The sequence below is a fragment of the Microtus ochrogaster genome, chromosome 10 (assembly GCF_000317375.1).
Source record: "Microtus ochrogaster isolate Prairie Vole_2 chromosome 10, MicOch1.0, whole genome shotgun sequence".
NCBI classification, from domain to species: domain Eukaryota; kingdom Metazoa; phylum Chordata; class Mammalia; order Rodentia; family Cricetidae; genus Microtus; species Microtus ochrogaster.
Window position 1 is genome coordinate 24,359,914 of NC_022016.1, and position 14,702 is coordinate 24,374,615.

General features: G+C 39.0%; 1 protein-coding gene and 1 non-coding gene across 3 annotated transcripts in view; both read right to left on the reverse strand.

Moving 5' to 3' along the window:
* Window positions 1–14,702, reverse strand: part of Haus6 (HAUS augmin like complex subunit 6) — a 39,159-nt gene that overhangs the window by 9,972 nt on the left and 14,485 nt on the right. For both annotated transcript variants that reach the window (XM_013348267.2, XM_026781902.1), the window contains 6 exons: window positions 13,333–13,526; window positions 12,176–12,302; window positions 10,555–10,657; window positions 8,580–8,661; window positions 3,160–3,226; window positions 1,114–1,299 (listed from right to left, as the gene is read on the reverse strand). In XM_013348267.2, the coding sequence (XP_013203721.1) occupies window positions 1,114–1,299; window positions 3,160–3,226; window positions 8,580–8,661; window positions 10,555–10,657; window positions 12,176–12,302; window positions 13,333–13,526 (759 nt within the window). The remainder of the gene's footprint in view (window positions 1–1,113; window positions 1,300–3,159; window positions 3,227–8,579; window positions 8,662–10,554; window positions 10,658–12,175; window positions 12,303–13,332; window positions 13,527–14,702) is intronic.
* Window positions 3,301–3,431, reverse strand: LOC113456721. Its single transcript, XR_003377471.1, has one exon.

A 14,702-nucleotide genomic window follows, 5' to 3' on the forward strand; every position in this document is an offset into this window, starting at 1 on the left:
TGGCACCAAACATACATATGATGCACAGACAGACAGACAGACACAAAAAGAATTAAACTAAAAAAAAAAACTTTAAAGTTAATGAATTGATACATCTTTAGTCACTTTCTAAATATTTAGAAAGCAAAGTTAACAAAAATTACACTCAATGGTATTACATAATCTTAGTTTTTATATTTAAAAAAAGCCAAGAAACACAAAGTATTCAAATGACTATAATCATTGAAGACATTTACCTAACAATTTATGCAATGGTTTTATCCATTAACTACCGAACATGTACTACGTTTATACATTGAATGATATTTACAGAATGGGAAGTAAGTAATGTCAATCTTAACTAAATAGGTTTAAGAAATCTACTTTTGCATTTTTAAGAAGGTTGATTTGAAGCCGGGTGGTAGTGGTGCACACCTTTAATCCCAGCACTCAGGAGGCATAGGCAGGCAGATCTCGGTGAGCTTGAGGCCAGCCTAATCTACAAAGTGAGTTCCAGGACAGCCAGAGCTATTATACAGAGAAACCCTGTCTTGAAAAACAACAGAACAAACCAATCTCCCCACCCCCAAAAAAGGCTAATTTTATTTTAGCCTTAAGTTTTATTAAGATTATTTTTATTTTTAATTATGTGTTATGTGCATGTCCATGAGTGCAGTGGCTGAAGAGGTCAGAAGAAAATATCAAATTCACTGGATCTTGATTTACAAGCAGCTGTGAGCCACCCAACATGGGTGCTGGGAACAGACCTCGGGTCCTCTGCAAGAATGAACAGTGTAACTACTCAACAATCTCTCCAGAGATTTTTATTATCTGTGACTTCCTTAACTTCAAATTACCCCATTATTCAACAACTGTACTCCATTTCTGATTCCAATACAACTTAGAAAATACCAAATATGAAGAAAGAAGCCACGTAGTGGTGGCACACACCTTTCATCCCAACAGAGGCAGAGGCAGGCAGATCCCTGAGTATAAGACCAGCCTGACCTACAGAGTGCATTTCAGGACAGCCAAGGCTACACAGAAAAATCCTGTGTTGAAAAAAATAAACAAAAAACAAAAACAAAAGAAAGTAACAAAAACTTAAGTATATTTATTCAATAATCTTCTAACCTCTTCTGCTAGACGATCTTGTTCCTTCTGGAATGGATCACTCTTTTTCACTGGCAGAGACTCTCTGAATACATTCTTCTGTGTATTCTTTGTAATGTCTAATAAAGGAGAGTTTTCCACATCAGAGTCTGATACTTTCTTATAAGTCATTATGTTTTTCTCTTTGGGAGTTCTCATATTTGGATCCTGAAAAGAGACATAAATTATAACCTTAATGATCATGGTGATTTTGTTATCTTCACTCCAGATTCATGGGTTAAAAGTAGGGATGTTTTACTTTTTGAGACAGGGTCTCACTGAGTAGCCAGGCTAACCCGGAACTGCAGTGTAGCCCAAGCTAGCCTCCCCTAGAGACACTTATGCTTCAGCCTCCAAAGCCCAGGATCTCAGGAGTGTATCATCACACTGGCAACAGACAATACTATTGTGAAGAAACAATTTCACATTCACATTTAGCAAGATAATAGAAAAGTACAAAAACAGGAGGAAAAAACTTAATTGTGTCACCAAAAATAATTATTTATTATAAATCACTATATTCACAATTAATTAAAACTGTTTTTAAAGCCAGACATTAGACAACTATGTAATCCCACTATGTGGGCAACTGAGGCAAGAGAATTGTCCTGAGTTCAAAATTGGCCTGGGCTACACAGTGAGTTCAAGACAAGAGCCTGGATCAATTAGCAAGGCCATGTCTTCTGTGAAACAATCTTTGCAAATTCTAAATATGTATTGCTCTCTTTGTTAATAAAAAAGCTGATTGGCCGATGGTTAGGCAAGATTTTCAGGGAAAAGAGAATGCTTTCGTGGGAAGAAGGGCAGAATTAGATGAGTCGCAAGCCAGATGCAGAGGAAGCGGGATGTGTAGAAAATGAGGTTAACAAGCCATGAGCCACAAGGTAGAACTAACAGAGAAGGAGAGAGATATCTAGATTGACGGAGCCATTATGCGGCTAGCTAGAAACCTGGCACTAGGGAAATTTCCAAGAATCCACAATAGAGGAGAGAGGAACTGAACTGACTTCCCCTATAATCAGATTAAGGACGTTAATTACCATCATATAACCTCCATCCAGCAACTGAAGAAAGCAGATGCAGAGATTCACAGCTAAGCATCTGGCTGAGTTCCCTGAGTCCAGTTGAAAATAGGGAGGAGCAAAGGGGTCAAGACCATGATGGGAAATCACACAGAAACAGGTGACCTGAGCTAGTGGGAGCTCACTGACTCCAGACTAACAGCAGGGAACCTGCATAGGACTAAACTGGGCCCTCTGAATATGAGTGACAATTGTGTGTCTTGGACAGTCTGTGGGACCACTGGCAGTGGGACCAGGATTTATCCCTATTGCTTGAACTGGCTTTTTGGAGCCCATTCTCTTTGGAGGGATGCCTTGCTCAGCCTAGATGTAGCGGGGAGGGCCTTGGTCCCTGCCTCAAAGTGAAGTGCTAGACTTTGTGGACTCCCATGGGAAGCCTTTCCCTCTCTGAGTAGATGGGGTATGGGATGGGGGAAGGTGGTGGAAGCAGAAGAAGGGGAGGGAGTGGGAACTGGGATTGGGAACTTTTCTCATGTAAAATGAGAAAAGATTGTTTAGAAATAAAAACTAGGAAAAAAAAAGAAATACGGGATAAGTAGTAAGAATTAGCTAGTAAGAAGCCTGAGTTATTGGCTGAGTATTTATATTTTTTATATTTATTTATTCATTTATTCATTTATTCATTTATTCATTCATTCATTCATTTATTTATTTATTTATTATACAATGTTCTGTCTGCATGTATGTCTGCAGGCCAGAAGAGGGCACCAGACCTTATTACAGATGGTTGTGAGCCACCATGTGGTTGCTGGGAATTGAACTCAGGACCTTTGGAAGAGCAGGCAATGCTCTTAACCACTGAGCCATCTCTCCAGCCCCATGAGTATTTATAATTAATAAGTTTCTGTGTGTTTATTTGGGACCAGCTGCTGAGACACAGAGAAACTCTGCCTACAGAGTCTTACAACAAATCAACAATAAAAATGAAAATTGTTTTACAAGATACCTTTTCAAGTAGTGTGATACTGTTTGTATCTGATGACGAGGCACATTGTAAGGGGGAAGGCGCAGGGCTGAAAGAAAAGACAGCAAGTCCAGGTTATAAGTAGGAGGCACTCACTAACTTGATGAATCTGAATATCTAAGAAACTGTCTGCCCCGTATCTGTCCATGACGATTTCACTCAATTCGTCCTGGTCATCGAAAGGCAATTTATTTTAGGGAGGTTTAGTGACAATTAGAGCAGTACTTCTGCCCAATCTGTGTATCATTCTCCCAACTAACTCAAACTTTCTTTCTTTGTATCTTTTACGTCAATAATATTTTTACATGGTTAAATGAGTTGGCACACAACAATTTCAATACAACTTAAAAAACAAATTCAACTAACTAGAATTGCATTATTACAAAGTCCTCAATATATTAATACAATTTCACAGCAGCAGAGACTTTAATATTCCTTTAAGCAGACATGGTGGCACACACCTGTAATATCAGACAGCTCAGTGGCAAACACTTGTCACATAACCTAGCAACCTGAACTCAATCCCCATTCCCACAGCAGAGCAGAATAGACTCTCAAGTTACCCTCTAACTTTTGCACACAGACCCATCTGTGCTCCACCACACACAACATAATAATAAATATTTTTCCTGCTGGGCAGTGTTGGCACACGCCTTTAATCCCAGAACTTGGGAGGAAGCAGCAGGTGGATCTCTGTGAGTTCGAGGTCAGCCTGGTCTACAAGAACTAGTTCCAGGATAAGCTCCAAAACTACAGAGAAACCCTGTCTTGAAAAATAAAACAAAACAAATAATTACTCTTTATTCTAATCCCTTTCCTGGCCATAAAAAAATACAATATAGCAATTAAAATATGTATGTTCATGAAGTGCAAGTCTTAATAAAAATAGTAATCTGTACACTATTAACCCATTTCAAGTTCTTCTCCTTCCCGTGTACAGATTCTTCACTATCATAAAATTTTTAATTTTGCAGATCAAATTTTTTTAACAAAAAGACTTGATATTTCCTGTCCAAAACCAGTTTCTCCTGTGAATCTTGCCCTGTAACAACTGTTATATATAATGAAACTGTTTGTTCAGTGTTTTAGTGTTCTCCATTCTTATGCCTTAGTGTTTTATATTCCCCTGCTCCTCTGCACAAACATTAAAATGTTATGTTACCTTTTCATATTAATTATAAAACAATTTATTTTACACTTTAAAAACCTGAAGAGAAATAACTTTAACTCTGGGATATGGCTGAACGTGGATAAGGTTGGCAGAATGTTTGCATGCCCATAAAAGGGTATCATGGTGGCATGTGCCTGTAATTCTAAAACTGCATTTTAAGACAGGAGGGTCAAGGTCAGGCCAGCAATATGGCTCCTGTGGAGAAGGCAGCTGATACCTCACAATGCAAGCTTGATAAGCTGGAGTTTGAGCCCCAGGACCCATATAAAGGTGGAAAGAGACCCAGAAGGTCAGCTCTCCTCTGACCTTCACGTGTGTGCCGTGGTCCATGTGTACGCAACGGCAAGTGCAGGAACTCATAAGTTACACATATAAATAATAAACTTTCTTTAAAAGAAAAACAGAAAAACTCTCCTTACTAAACAGCAAGTTTGAGGCCAGCCTGGCCTGTAAGTAACTCTTGTCTTCAAAAGATCTTTTAAATTCTAAGATCAAAAGAAAGGGGGTGGGGGGGTTACTGGCATGTGTAAGCACTTTGCTTACTTTCCAGGACAGAACACAAATTGAACAGCTTTGCTAATTAATCTGGTGGGTTTTCCTCCTAGGCTCTTCAGTTCCAGGCTCTATAGTTAGAGCTCTGACAGGACTGAGTTTTTGTTTCTTTCTTTCTGTTTGTTTTTGGAGGTGGGGTGGTGCCTAGAGAGACAGCACAGTGGTTAAGAGCATTTGTTGCTCTTCTAGAAAACCCAAATTCAGTTCCAAACATGTGTATAGACAGATCGAATAATCTGACACCCTGTTCTGACTTCCTCAGGCACCAATGTGCATATACATATTACATAAGTATGAAATAAATCTTTTAAGAAGGTGGAGTTATGACTTGGTAGGTTAAAGCACTTGCTGTGCAAAACTGAAGGTCTGAGCTTAATTCCTGAACCCACCCTGGAATAGAGAACCAATCCCCAAAATTTCTCTGACCTCCACATGTACACAATGGGATATGCACAACACCCCTCTACATCATACACATATGAAACAAGTTAATTAGTAATAGGTACAGCATCCCCCACAACTAGAGGAAGAGGAGTGTTGAAGTTGGGTGGATAGGGAGGTAGGGTCAATCCAAAATGAGATGGGGAGAGGGTGGTGAATAAGATCAAAACACACTGTATTAAATTCTCAAAGAATTAATAAAAATATTTCAAGGATGATATATGAATATATAAAAACATTATACACAGTTAATATGTTCTAATTAAAAATATATGTAACTTTTAAAAAAGAAAGACAAGACTAGAATTTAGGTTTTTTGGGGGGGGTTGTTTGTTTTTTTAGACAGGATTTCTCTGTGTAGCCCTGGCTGTCCTGATATTCACTCTGTAGACCAGATGGCCTCAAACTCAGAGATCCACCTGCCTCTACCTCCCAGTGCTGGGATAAAAGGCGTGCACTAGCACAGCCTGGGGGGAGGGAGGGCTGTTTTTTTTTTTTTTCTTCTTTCCTAAAAAATAAGAAGAAAACATAAGAGATTAAGAGTTGAGAAATACTGGGTATGGTGGCACATGCCTTTTATCCCAGGAAGCAAAAAACAGAACTCTGAATTCAAGGGCAATCTGATATACACAGAAAATGGCAGGCTAGCAATTTAAAAATTAAAAATAATATCAAAAAGTAAATAAATAGATCAAGAAAACATCATTACCACTCTACATTAGAAATTTTGCAAAAATCACTATAATGAGAGTGCTCACAACAGCAAAGGAACAACTACTGCTACTGAATACTGAGTACAATGCTATCTCCATCCGCTCACTCTAATCAAAACCAGCATTAGGACTGAGGGTGCTTTCATTACCTGTGAGGATGCATGTATGTGAAAGGCCTAAACATATACTTACAAATAATACATGGCGGTACTGGGCAACGGCCCCAAACGTAACAGCAGTACTAATCCTGCAGAGGACCCAAGCTCAGATCCTAGCATACACACTGGGCAGCTCCCAACCACTTGAACCTCCAACTCCAGGGGATCTGACACTCTCCTCTGAACTCCACAGGCACTTGCACTCATGTGCACATACCCATACACAACAAAATTACTAAAAACAAAACTTAAAAAAAAATAGATGGGAAGTGGCAAGATGGCTCAACAAATAAAGCCACTTGTTGCCAAGCCTGACAACCTCAGTTTGATCCTTGGAACAACTCTTAGAAGGAAGGAATAAACCAGCTCACACAGGTTGTCACTGTAACCTCACATACATGCAATCATTCATCCACACAGAAAAAAAAAAAATAAGTGTAAAAGACAATACAAGGGCTGGAGAGATGTTCATGTGCTTCCTGCACAAGCTGGAGTTCAGATCCACATAAAAAGTCAGACATGGCAGCCCACACCTATAGTCCTCGGAGACAAGAGACAGAAGGACCACAAAGGCTCACTAGCCACCCAACCTAGCTAATTTGTGAAATCCGGGTTCAATGAGACTGTCTCTGGAGTAACAGACACCTAGTAATGCTTTGGTCTCCACATTAGCACACACTGCACACATAATACAACTATCTGTTCAAGTATATCTGTTTCACTGTTACACAATAATTCATAATTCCAATAAAAATATGCACATAACATATATTTAATTCGGAGGGGTTTTTTGCTTTATGTTTTAATTAACGGTAGGGAGGTTGTGCGTTTCACAGCACACATGTGGAAGTCAGTTCCCTCTCTCCACTATGTGAGTCTGAAGGGTCAGGCCTGGACTCATGTCCTCAAGCTTGGTAGTAAATACCTTTGTCCACTAAGGTATCTCACTGGTCACCAGTCACTGACTGTAAGAGCTAAAATGGGATAACAGAAAACAGGCAATAAAGAAAGTAGAATTCCTGAAGGAAGTGGTAATGAAATGAGCTTAGGTTTTTCATATTAAATTTGGTATTAGAGTAAATCAGGTGTCTTCTAATATTTTTTTCTAAAGAATGTTAACTATTTATAAAATATCAAAAACTTCAGTATAAGTCCAACATAGTGGTGCAGACCTTTAATACTAATACTAAGGACACAGAGACAGGTAGGTCAGCTTATATTCCAGGAGAGCCAGAACTACACAGTGAGACCCTGCCTCAAGCAAACAAGCAAAAAAGATAAGGGGGAAAACAAAAACAAACAAACAAACAAACAAAAAAAGTTGGGGCTGGAGAGGTGGCTCAGCAGTTTCAGATGTCCTAAGTTCAATTCCCAGCAATCACATGGTGGCTCACAACCATCCATAAGATCTGGTGCCCTCTTCTGGCCTGCAGGCATACATGCAGGCAGAACACTGTATACATAAACAAAACTTCAATATATGGGCCAGAGAGATGACTCACCTAAGAGCATTGCTGTTCTTGCAGAGTGTTTGGTTATTAGTACCTACAATGCAGGTCGCAACTATAACTTCAGTTCCAGAGAATCTAGCACCCTCTTCTAGCCAAGGGCACCAGGCATGCACTAAGTACACTTACACACTTATATGCAGGCAATGTAAACATTGTAAACATAATAAAACATAAATTAAAAAGAAACTTTTATAAAATAGATGGAAACAGCAAGCTGTGCAGGCTAAAGAAGAAAAAGATGAATCATCAGGTGTTGGTGGCGCACGCCTTTAATCCCAGCACTCAGGAGGCAGAAGCTGGCAGGTCTCTGTGTGAGCTCAAGACTAGTCTGGTCAACAAGCAAGTTCCAGGACAGCCAAAAGTTACACAGAAAAACCCTGTCTCAAAAAACTTCAAAAGAAAAATAGAAAGATAAAAAAGACAGAAAACACGGACCAACTGAAAGCTAAATTAGACTCAGCCACTGCAACAGAAAGCATTAGTCTGTTCCCTACCAAACCAGATTACCTCAGATGCCCCAAAATTTTAGATTCAATAGTTAAGAGTGATTCAAAAATAGCACACACATAAAGGAAAGGGCAAGCTTCCCAAACTTACCTTCTGCAATTTCCAAACCTACACTTCCTTCAAAACTCAGACAATCCCCATAATGTAATCCAATATTCAGATAAACAGAAGAGGAAAGAAATGCCCAGGCACAGCAAGTACTGAATGTCTTCTGCAGGCATGGGTCTGCAGTAAAAACACTGTCTAGTTGAGAGGAAGAAATCACACACTATTCTACAGTACAGAAAGTTGTAAATTGGCTTAAGATGAGATTCAAATCAGCAGTCAGTATGAAAATCAAAAGCTTTACCTGTCGGCTAGATCACACACACCTCCTAGGGTATCGGCTTCTCTTCCATTACCATTTTCTTGGTTATGTTCTTTATGTGTATCTAAGGAAGTGTAAAAAGTATTCTTTTAGTTATGTTTATGTAAACATGTAAAGAGACACCAGGACCATGGCAACTCTCATAAAGGAAAACATTTAATGGGGTGGCTTACTAGTAGGAGGTGTGGCTTTGTTGGAGTAGATACGGTCTTGTTGGAGAAACTGTGTCACTTTGGAGGTGGGCTTTGAGGTCTCCTATGCTCAAGTCATGAGTCTCAGATCACTTCCTGTTGCCTGTGGCTGGAGATACAGGCCTCTCACCTCGAGCACCATGCCTGTCCGCATGCCTCCATGTACCAGCATAATGGACTGTAAGCCACCCCATCAAATGTTTTCCTTTACAAGAGTTGCCATGGTCCTGGTGTCTCTTTACAGCAATAGAAACCCTAACTAAGACAGAATTCCAGAAGGAAAGGATTTAAAACTGAAAGATGGAGATGGCTCAGCAGTTGGTTTTTCAAGACAGGATTTCCCTGCAGCCTTGGAGCCTGTCCTAGAACTTGCTCTGTAGCCCAGGCTAGCCTCAAACTCCCAGAGATCTGCCTGCCTATGCCTCCTAAATGCTGGGATTAAAGGCGTGCACCAACTCCATCCAGCTTGTTGAAAGATATTTGATTACATGGTGTAAAGATATGACCGGTTTAATAAAAAGCTGAACAGCCAATAGCTATGCAGGATTTCCAGGCACGAAGGGTGCTTAGGAAGAAAAAGTGCAGAGATATGGAGAGAGAACAAGCAAGACATGTAGGAGAAGTAACAGCCACGAGCCATGTGGCAGCAAATCTATTAATAGAAATAGGTTAAGTTTTAAGAACTAGTTAGGAACGAGCCTAAGCTATCAGTTAAGCTTCATAATAATAAGTCTCTGTGTCATTATAGAGGAGCCAAAGGTCCCAATGAAAAGTTCAACTACAGCTTATTGCTCTTATAGAACCAGAGTTTGGCTCCCAACACCCACATCAGGCAACTCAAAAATGTCTTAAGTCTAGCTCACGGGAATGTGACACCTCTTCTGTTCTCCATGGGTACTCTCGTGCACACGTTTGCACAGATATGTGCAAACATATAAACACACACACATAAAATCATTTTAAGAATGAAAGACAGGCAATATTAGAGAAGACACAAGAAGACAATTTCTTAAACTTGGAAAATAATGAGCTTCTAGAATATACATATACACAATCCAAACATATAAAAACAAACCTACATTTAGGCATGTCCCAACTAATCTGCATAACATAAAAAGAAAGGCCTTATAAGCAACCATAAATTGTAACCTAACTGTGCACAAATGAACAATGAGACAGTCAATGGTCAGCTGTAGCAGAAAGCAGGAAGCCAAACTTTACCATCAAAATCCTAAAGATGATTTGTCAAGCCAGGGTTCTAAATCCAGGTATAGTGTCTCACACCTTAATCCCAGTCCTCACAAAGGCTGAAACATTCATGTTTTACAAATGATACGATTCTATCCCTTTTCATGACATTTTTGCCACCAAAACAGAAATTTTACGTACATTTCACAGTAAAAATAACTGGAGAGCAGGCAAGATGGATTAAAGAAACGTTACCCAGGATCTGAATTTGATCCTGGGGTCTCACATGCTAAAAAGAGGGAACCCAGTTGTTCTGCAACCTCAACACAAGCACTGTTGAGTGTACATACACATGCAAATAAATGTAAAAATTATTTTAAAAATATAAATAACTATTATGAACAATGAAAAATAAACCAAGTACAGTGGTGAACATGTATACTTCCAGCACTCAGGGCAGAGGCAAGAGGACTGCTCCAAGTTCCAGGACAGCCTGGTCTACACAGCATGTGCCAGGTCAGGCAATGCTTTACCAATGAGACACTGTCTTTAAAGGGGACTGGGGGGAGCTCACCAACCTGGAAGTGAAGCAGGATACTTTAAAAGTACACTCTTTTCATATACTTCCTCTGACACAGGATCAAACGAAAGGGGAGACATGGGAGGCAAAAGATCCACAGCCTTAAAATACAGAATTCACAATATTAAACACTCTCACAAACAACCACAATGACAAAGCTAAGTTTATCTATGAATAGATTTTTCCTCCTAACAATGAATTACCAAACATTTATCCTGTGACTACCTTTTTTTTTTAAGTTTTATGAGTATGGACATTTTGCCTACATGTATGAGCACCATGTGTGTGCCTGTTGCCCACAGAAGCCAGAAGCAGGCATCAGAAGCCCTAAGATTGGAGTTTTGGCTGGTTATGAGCCACCGCATGGTGCTAGGACTCAAAACAGTAGGCTTAAGGATAGACCATCTCTCCCAGCCCTGCAAACATTTTTTTTAAATCAAAAATGTATTATTTGTATAAACAAGTTTCAAATTTTCTTTTTTTAATATTTATTTATTTATTATGTATACAATATTCTGCCTATATGTATGCCTGCAGGCCAGAAGAGGGCACCACACCTTATTACAGATGGTTGTGAGCCACCATGTGGTTGCTGGGAATTGAACTCAGGACCTTTGGAAGAGCAGACAATGCTCTTAACCGCTGAGCCATCTCTCCAGCCCCACAAGTTTCAAATTTTATTTAATAGTATTTTAACCCTCTGAATTTAAAATGAGTAACTATAAATAACTGTAGCTTAATGAAGAACTGTAATGTACTTAGAAAAAAATTATACAAATTAATTAAAACATTTGAACTGCATAGTAGCACACACTATAATCCTAGCATGTAATAAACAGCTTAGGCTACAAGTGCTCCAGATCAGCCTAGGATACATATTTGCACAACAGATACCTGTCGCTAAAAGAAAACCACTGAACCAAGCATGGTGGTGCGGGCTTATAATTCTAGCAAATGCAGGAGGATCACTGGGTCATATCCATCATCACACAGCAAGTTTAAGGCCAACCGAAGATACATGAAATTGTCTCAAAAAAAAAATAATAATAACTTGGACTGATGAGATAGCTGCAGGAAAAAGCACTTGTCAGGCAAGTCTGAGGGCCTGACTTCCATTCCAGGAACACAAGCAAAAGGGGATGGGAAGAACTGACACCATAAAGTCACCCTGTGCCCTCTGTATGTGCACCATGGCACATATGTGTTGCCCCAGCTCCATCAAACATATAATAATTATATACAACTATTAAAAAAACTTTCAACTTCAGTGTAAACACAATACATACACATACACACACATTTCTAGATTACTGTAACATAAATTAAAAGACTGTTAAAGCTTAAAGACAGCCGGGCGGTGGTGGCGCATGCCTTTAATCCCAGCACTTGGGAGGCAGAGGCAGGCGGATCTCTGTGAGTTCGAGACCAGCCTGGTCTAAAGAGCTAGTTCCGGGACAGGCACCAAAGCTACAGAGAAACCCTGCCTCTAAAAATAAATAAATAAATAAATAAATAAATAAGTAAGTAAGTAAATAAATAAATAAATAAATAGCTTAAAGACAACAAAGAGAATTGCCAAAATTAAACTCTTCTCCAAAACACAAATCTAGAGTACTTACTGAAGACCCGCCTTTAATTAGACCGAAAGGAGACAGACCAAGAAATTCTTTCCACTTCTGATGCCATTTTCCTTCCTTTTCAAGGACAGAATGTCTTATTGCAGTGACGCTCTCTTTAATTTTATGCCTATGATATCAGAAGAAATAACTGTATTTGAAGGACAAATAAAAATATAGCACAATTTAAGAAAATAGTATTAGGGAAGAGAATACAAAAAAATTAACCATTAAACTACATATAAATTGAATTAACTCTCACAAGTGACTCTTTAGAATTTAAAATATATTTTTTTCTCATTTTAAAACAAAAAAGCAATCATACATCTACTACTCCACTTATTTTAAAAACAAACATTTTTGAGACTGGGTCACACACAGTAGACTGGCCTAGGCTACTTAACAGAAGATGTCCCTGAACTCCACCACCTCCTGCCCGGGCCTCCTAATAGCTGAGATTAGGCTTTTGCCACAGGGCATTATTTTCCCCAAGCTCTAATCTTCACTCTGAATTCCACTCCCACTCCATCAACTCCTATAGGGAGCCAAGCTCATGATCTTCCAACTCAAATGAGGAACTTTTCTCATGCTCAATTTTCAGGGGAACTCACTATATAGAGTAGGTTGGCCCCAAACTCACGATCTTCATGCCTCAGCCTCCCAAGTACTATGATTATAGCTGTGTGCCACCATGTATGAGTTCAAGGTTAACCTGTTCTACATAGTGAGTTATAAGACAATCAGGCCTAAAAAGTGAGACTGTCTCAAAAAACAAAAAGAATTATCATAAGACAAATAATTTATTCCAAAAATAAAAATAAAAACTACATTACTTGTCCTTTTACTTCACATATCTTTCTGGAAATTCCTTACATAAGACTCTTGAATACCAGTATTTTTCTTTTTTTAAGATATATTATATATACAGTGTTCTGTCTACATGCATGCCTGCAGGGCAGAAGAGGGCACCAGATCTCATTTCACATGGTTATGAGCCACCATGTAGTTGTTGGGAAATGTTCTTAACTGCTGAGACATGTCTCAGGCCCAAATACCAGTACTTAACTTATATGTCAAAGCTGAAAAATTATACTCAATTTCTGCTGGAAAAACCACCCTACCCACCCCATAGTAAAGTAACAAAAAATTTTTCTGTGTACCTCATATGTTTCATATCTGATAATCTTTCCCTCTGTAATTTGGCTTCTTTTTCAAGGTAGTGAAGGTCTATTATCAGTCTTGCTTGGCCAGCCTTACAATGTTCATATTTCATTACTTTCAAGACTTCATTTAACAACCGAATAATGGTTAAGAGGTTCAACTTTCCAGCCTCATAAACATTTCCCATCTGCAACTAAAGATGTAGAAGGGGAAAAAAGCAAAGATCTGTAGGTTCTTTTGGCAATACTTACATACTTACGCTTTTTACTATATCATACCTTAAGGGATAAATTGATCACCACCCAAACATAAAACTATGAAAATTATTTCAATCCAAAAGGAATTTTCAAAGAATTCACACATTTTTATATCATGCAAAAGGCTAAAATCTAGCAGAAAATAAAATCAAACAAATGGAAAGAAAAATAGAGGGGCTGGAAAGAGGGTTCATTAATGAAGATCAATTGGATCAATTGGTGCTCTAGCAGGACTCAAGTTCAGTTCCCAGCACCCGCATGGCAGCTTACGATTGTCTCTACCTCTAGGTCCAGGGAACCAAATGCTTTCCTCTTCTGGCATTTTTGGGCACCAAGTGCACATTCAGTGAGTACACTCACTCATTCGCATAAAAAGTAAAATAAATCAGTTTTTTTAATCATTTTTTTTATAAAAAGTCTAATGAGAAAGCAAATTTGCAAAAGGGATCACAATTTTTTTTCTTTGAGACAGGGTCTTACTATGTAGCCCAGCTGGGTTAGAACTCACTATGTCAACCAGGCTGGCCCTGTACCCAGAGATCTGCCTGTCTCTGCCTTTCAACTGACAAATTTATTTTAACAAAAGTTGCAAAAATGTCAGCTAGCCCAGCTTACTTGAGTTGCAGGTCAGTAAGAGAACCTGTCTCAAAAGAAAAAAAAAGGTGGATTATCACCTGAAAAACAAGAAAAGACACCTGAAATTGTCCTCTGGCTTCCATGAGCTCACATACCTGAGAGCATACACAAAAGCAAGAAAAGAAACACAGAAAGAAAGAGGAAAAAAAATGAGGAGGCTGGAGAGAGAATTTAGTCTTTTTAGTGTTCGCCATCCAAGTATGAGGTCCCCATTACCCACCAAAAAAAGTGGGTTTGGTGGCAAGTACTTGTAATCCCAGCAATGCAAATGAAGACAGGATGATGATCCCTAGAACTCGCTGGACAGCCAGCCTAATCAGTGAGTCCCTGGTCTCAGTGAGAGAACTTGCCTCAAAAAACAAGGTGGAAGTCAAGCATGGTGTTACACACCTTTAATTCCAACACTCAGGAAGCAGGGGCAGATGGATCTCTGAATTTGAGGCCAGCCTGGTATGACTTTTTTTTTTTTTTTTTTT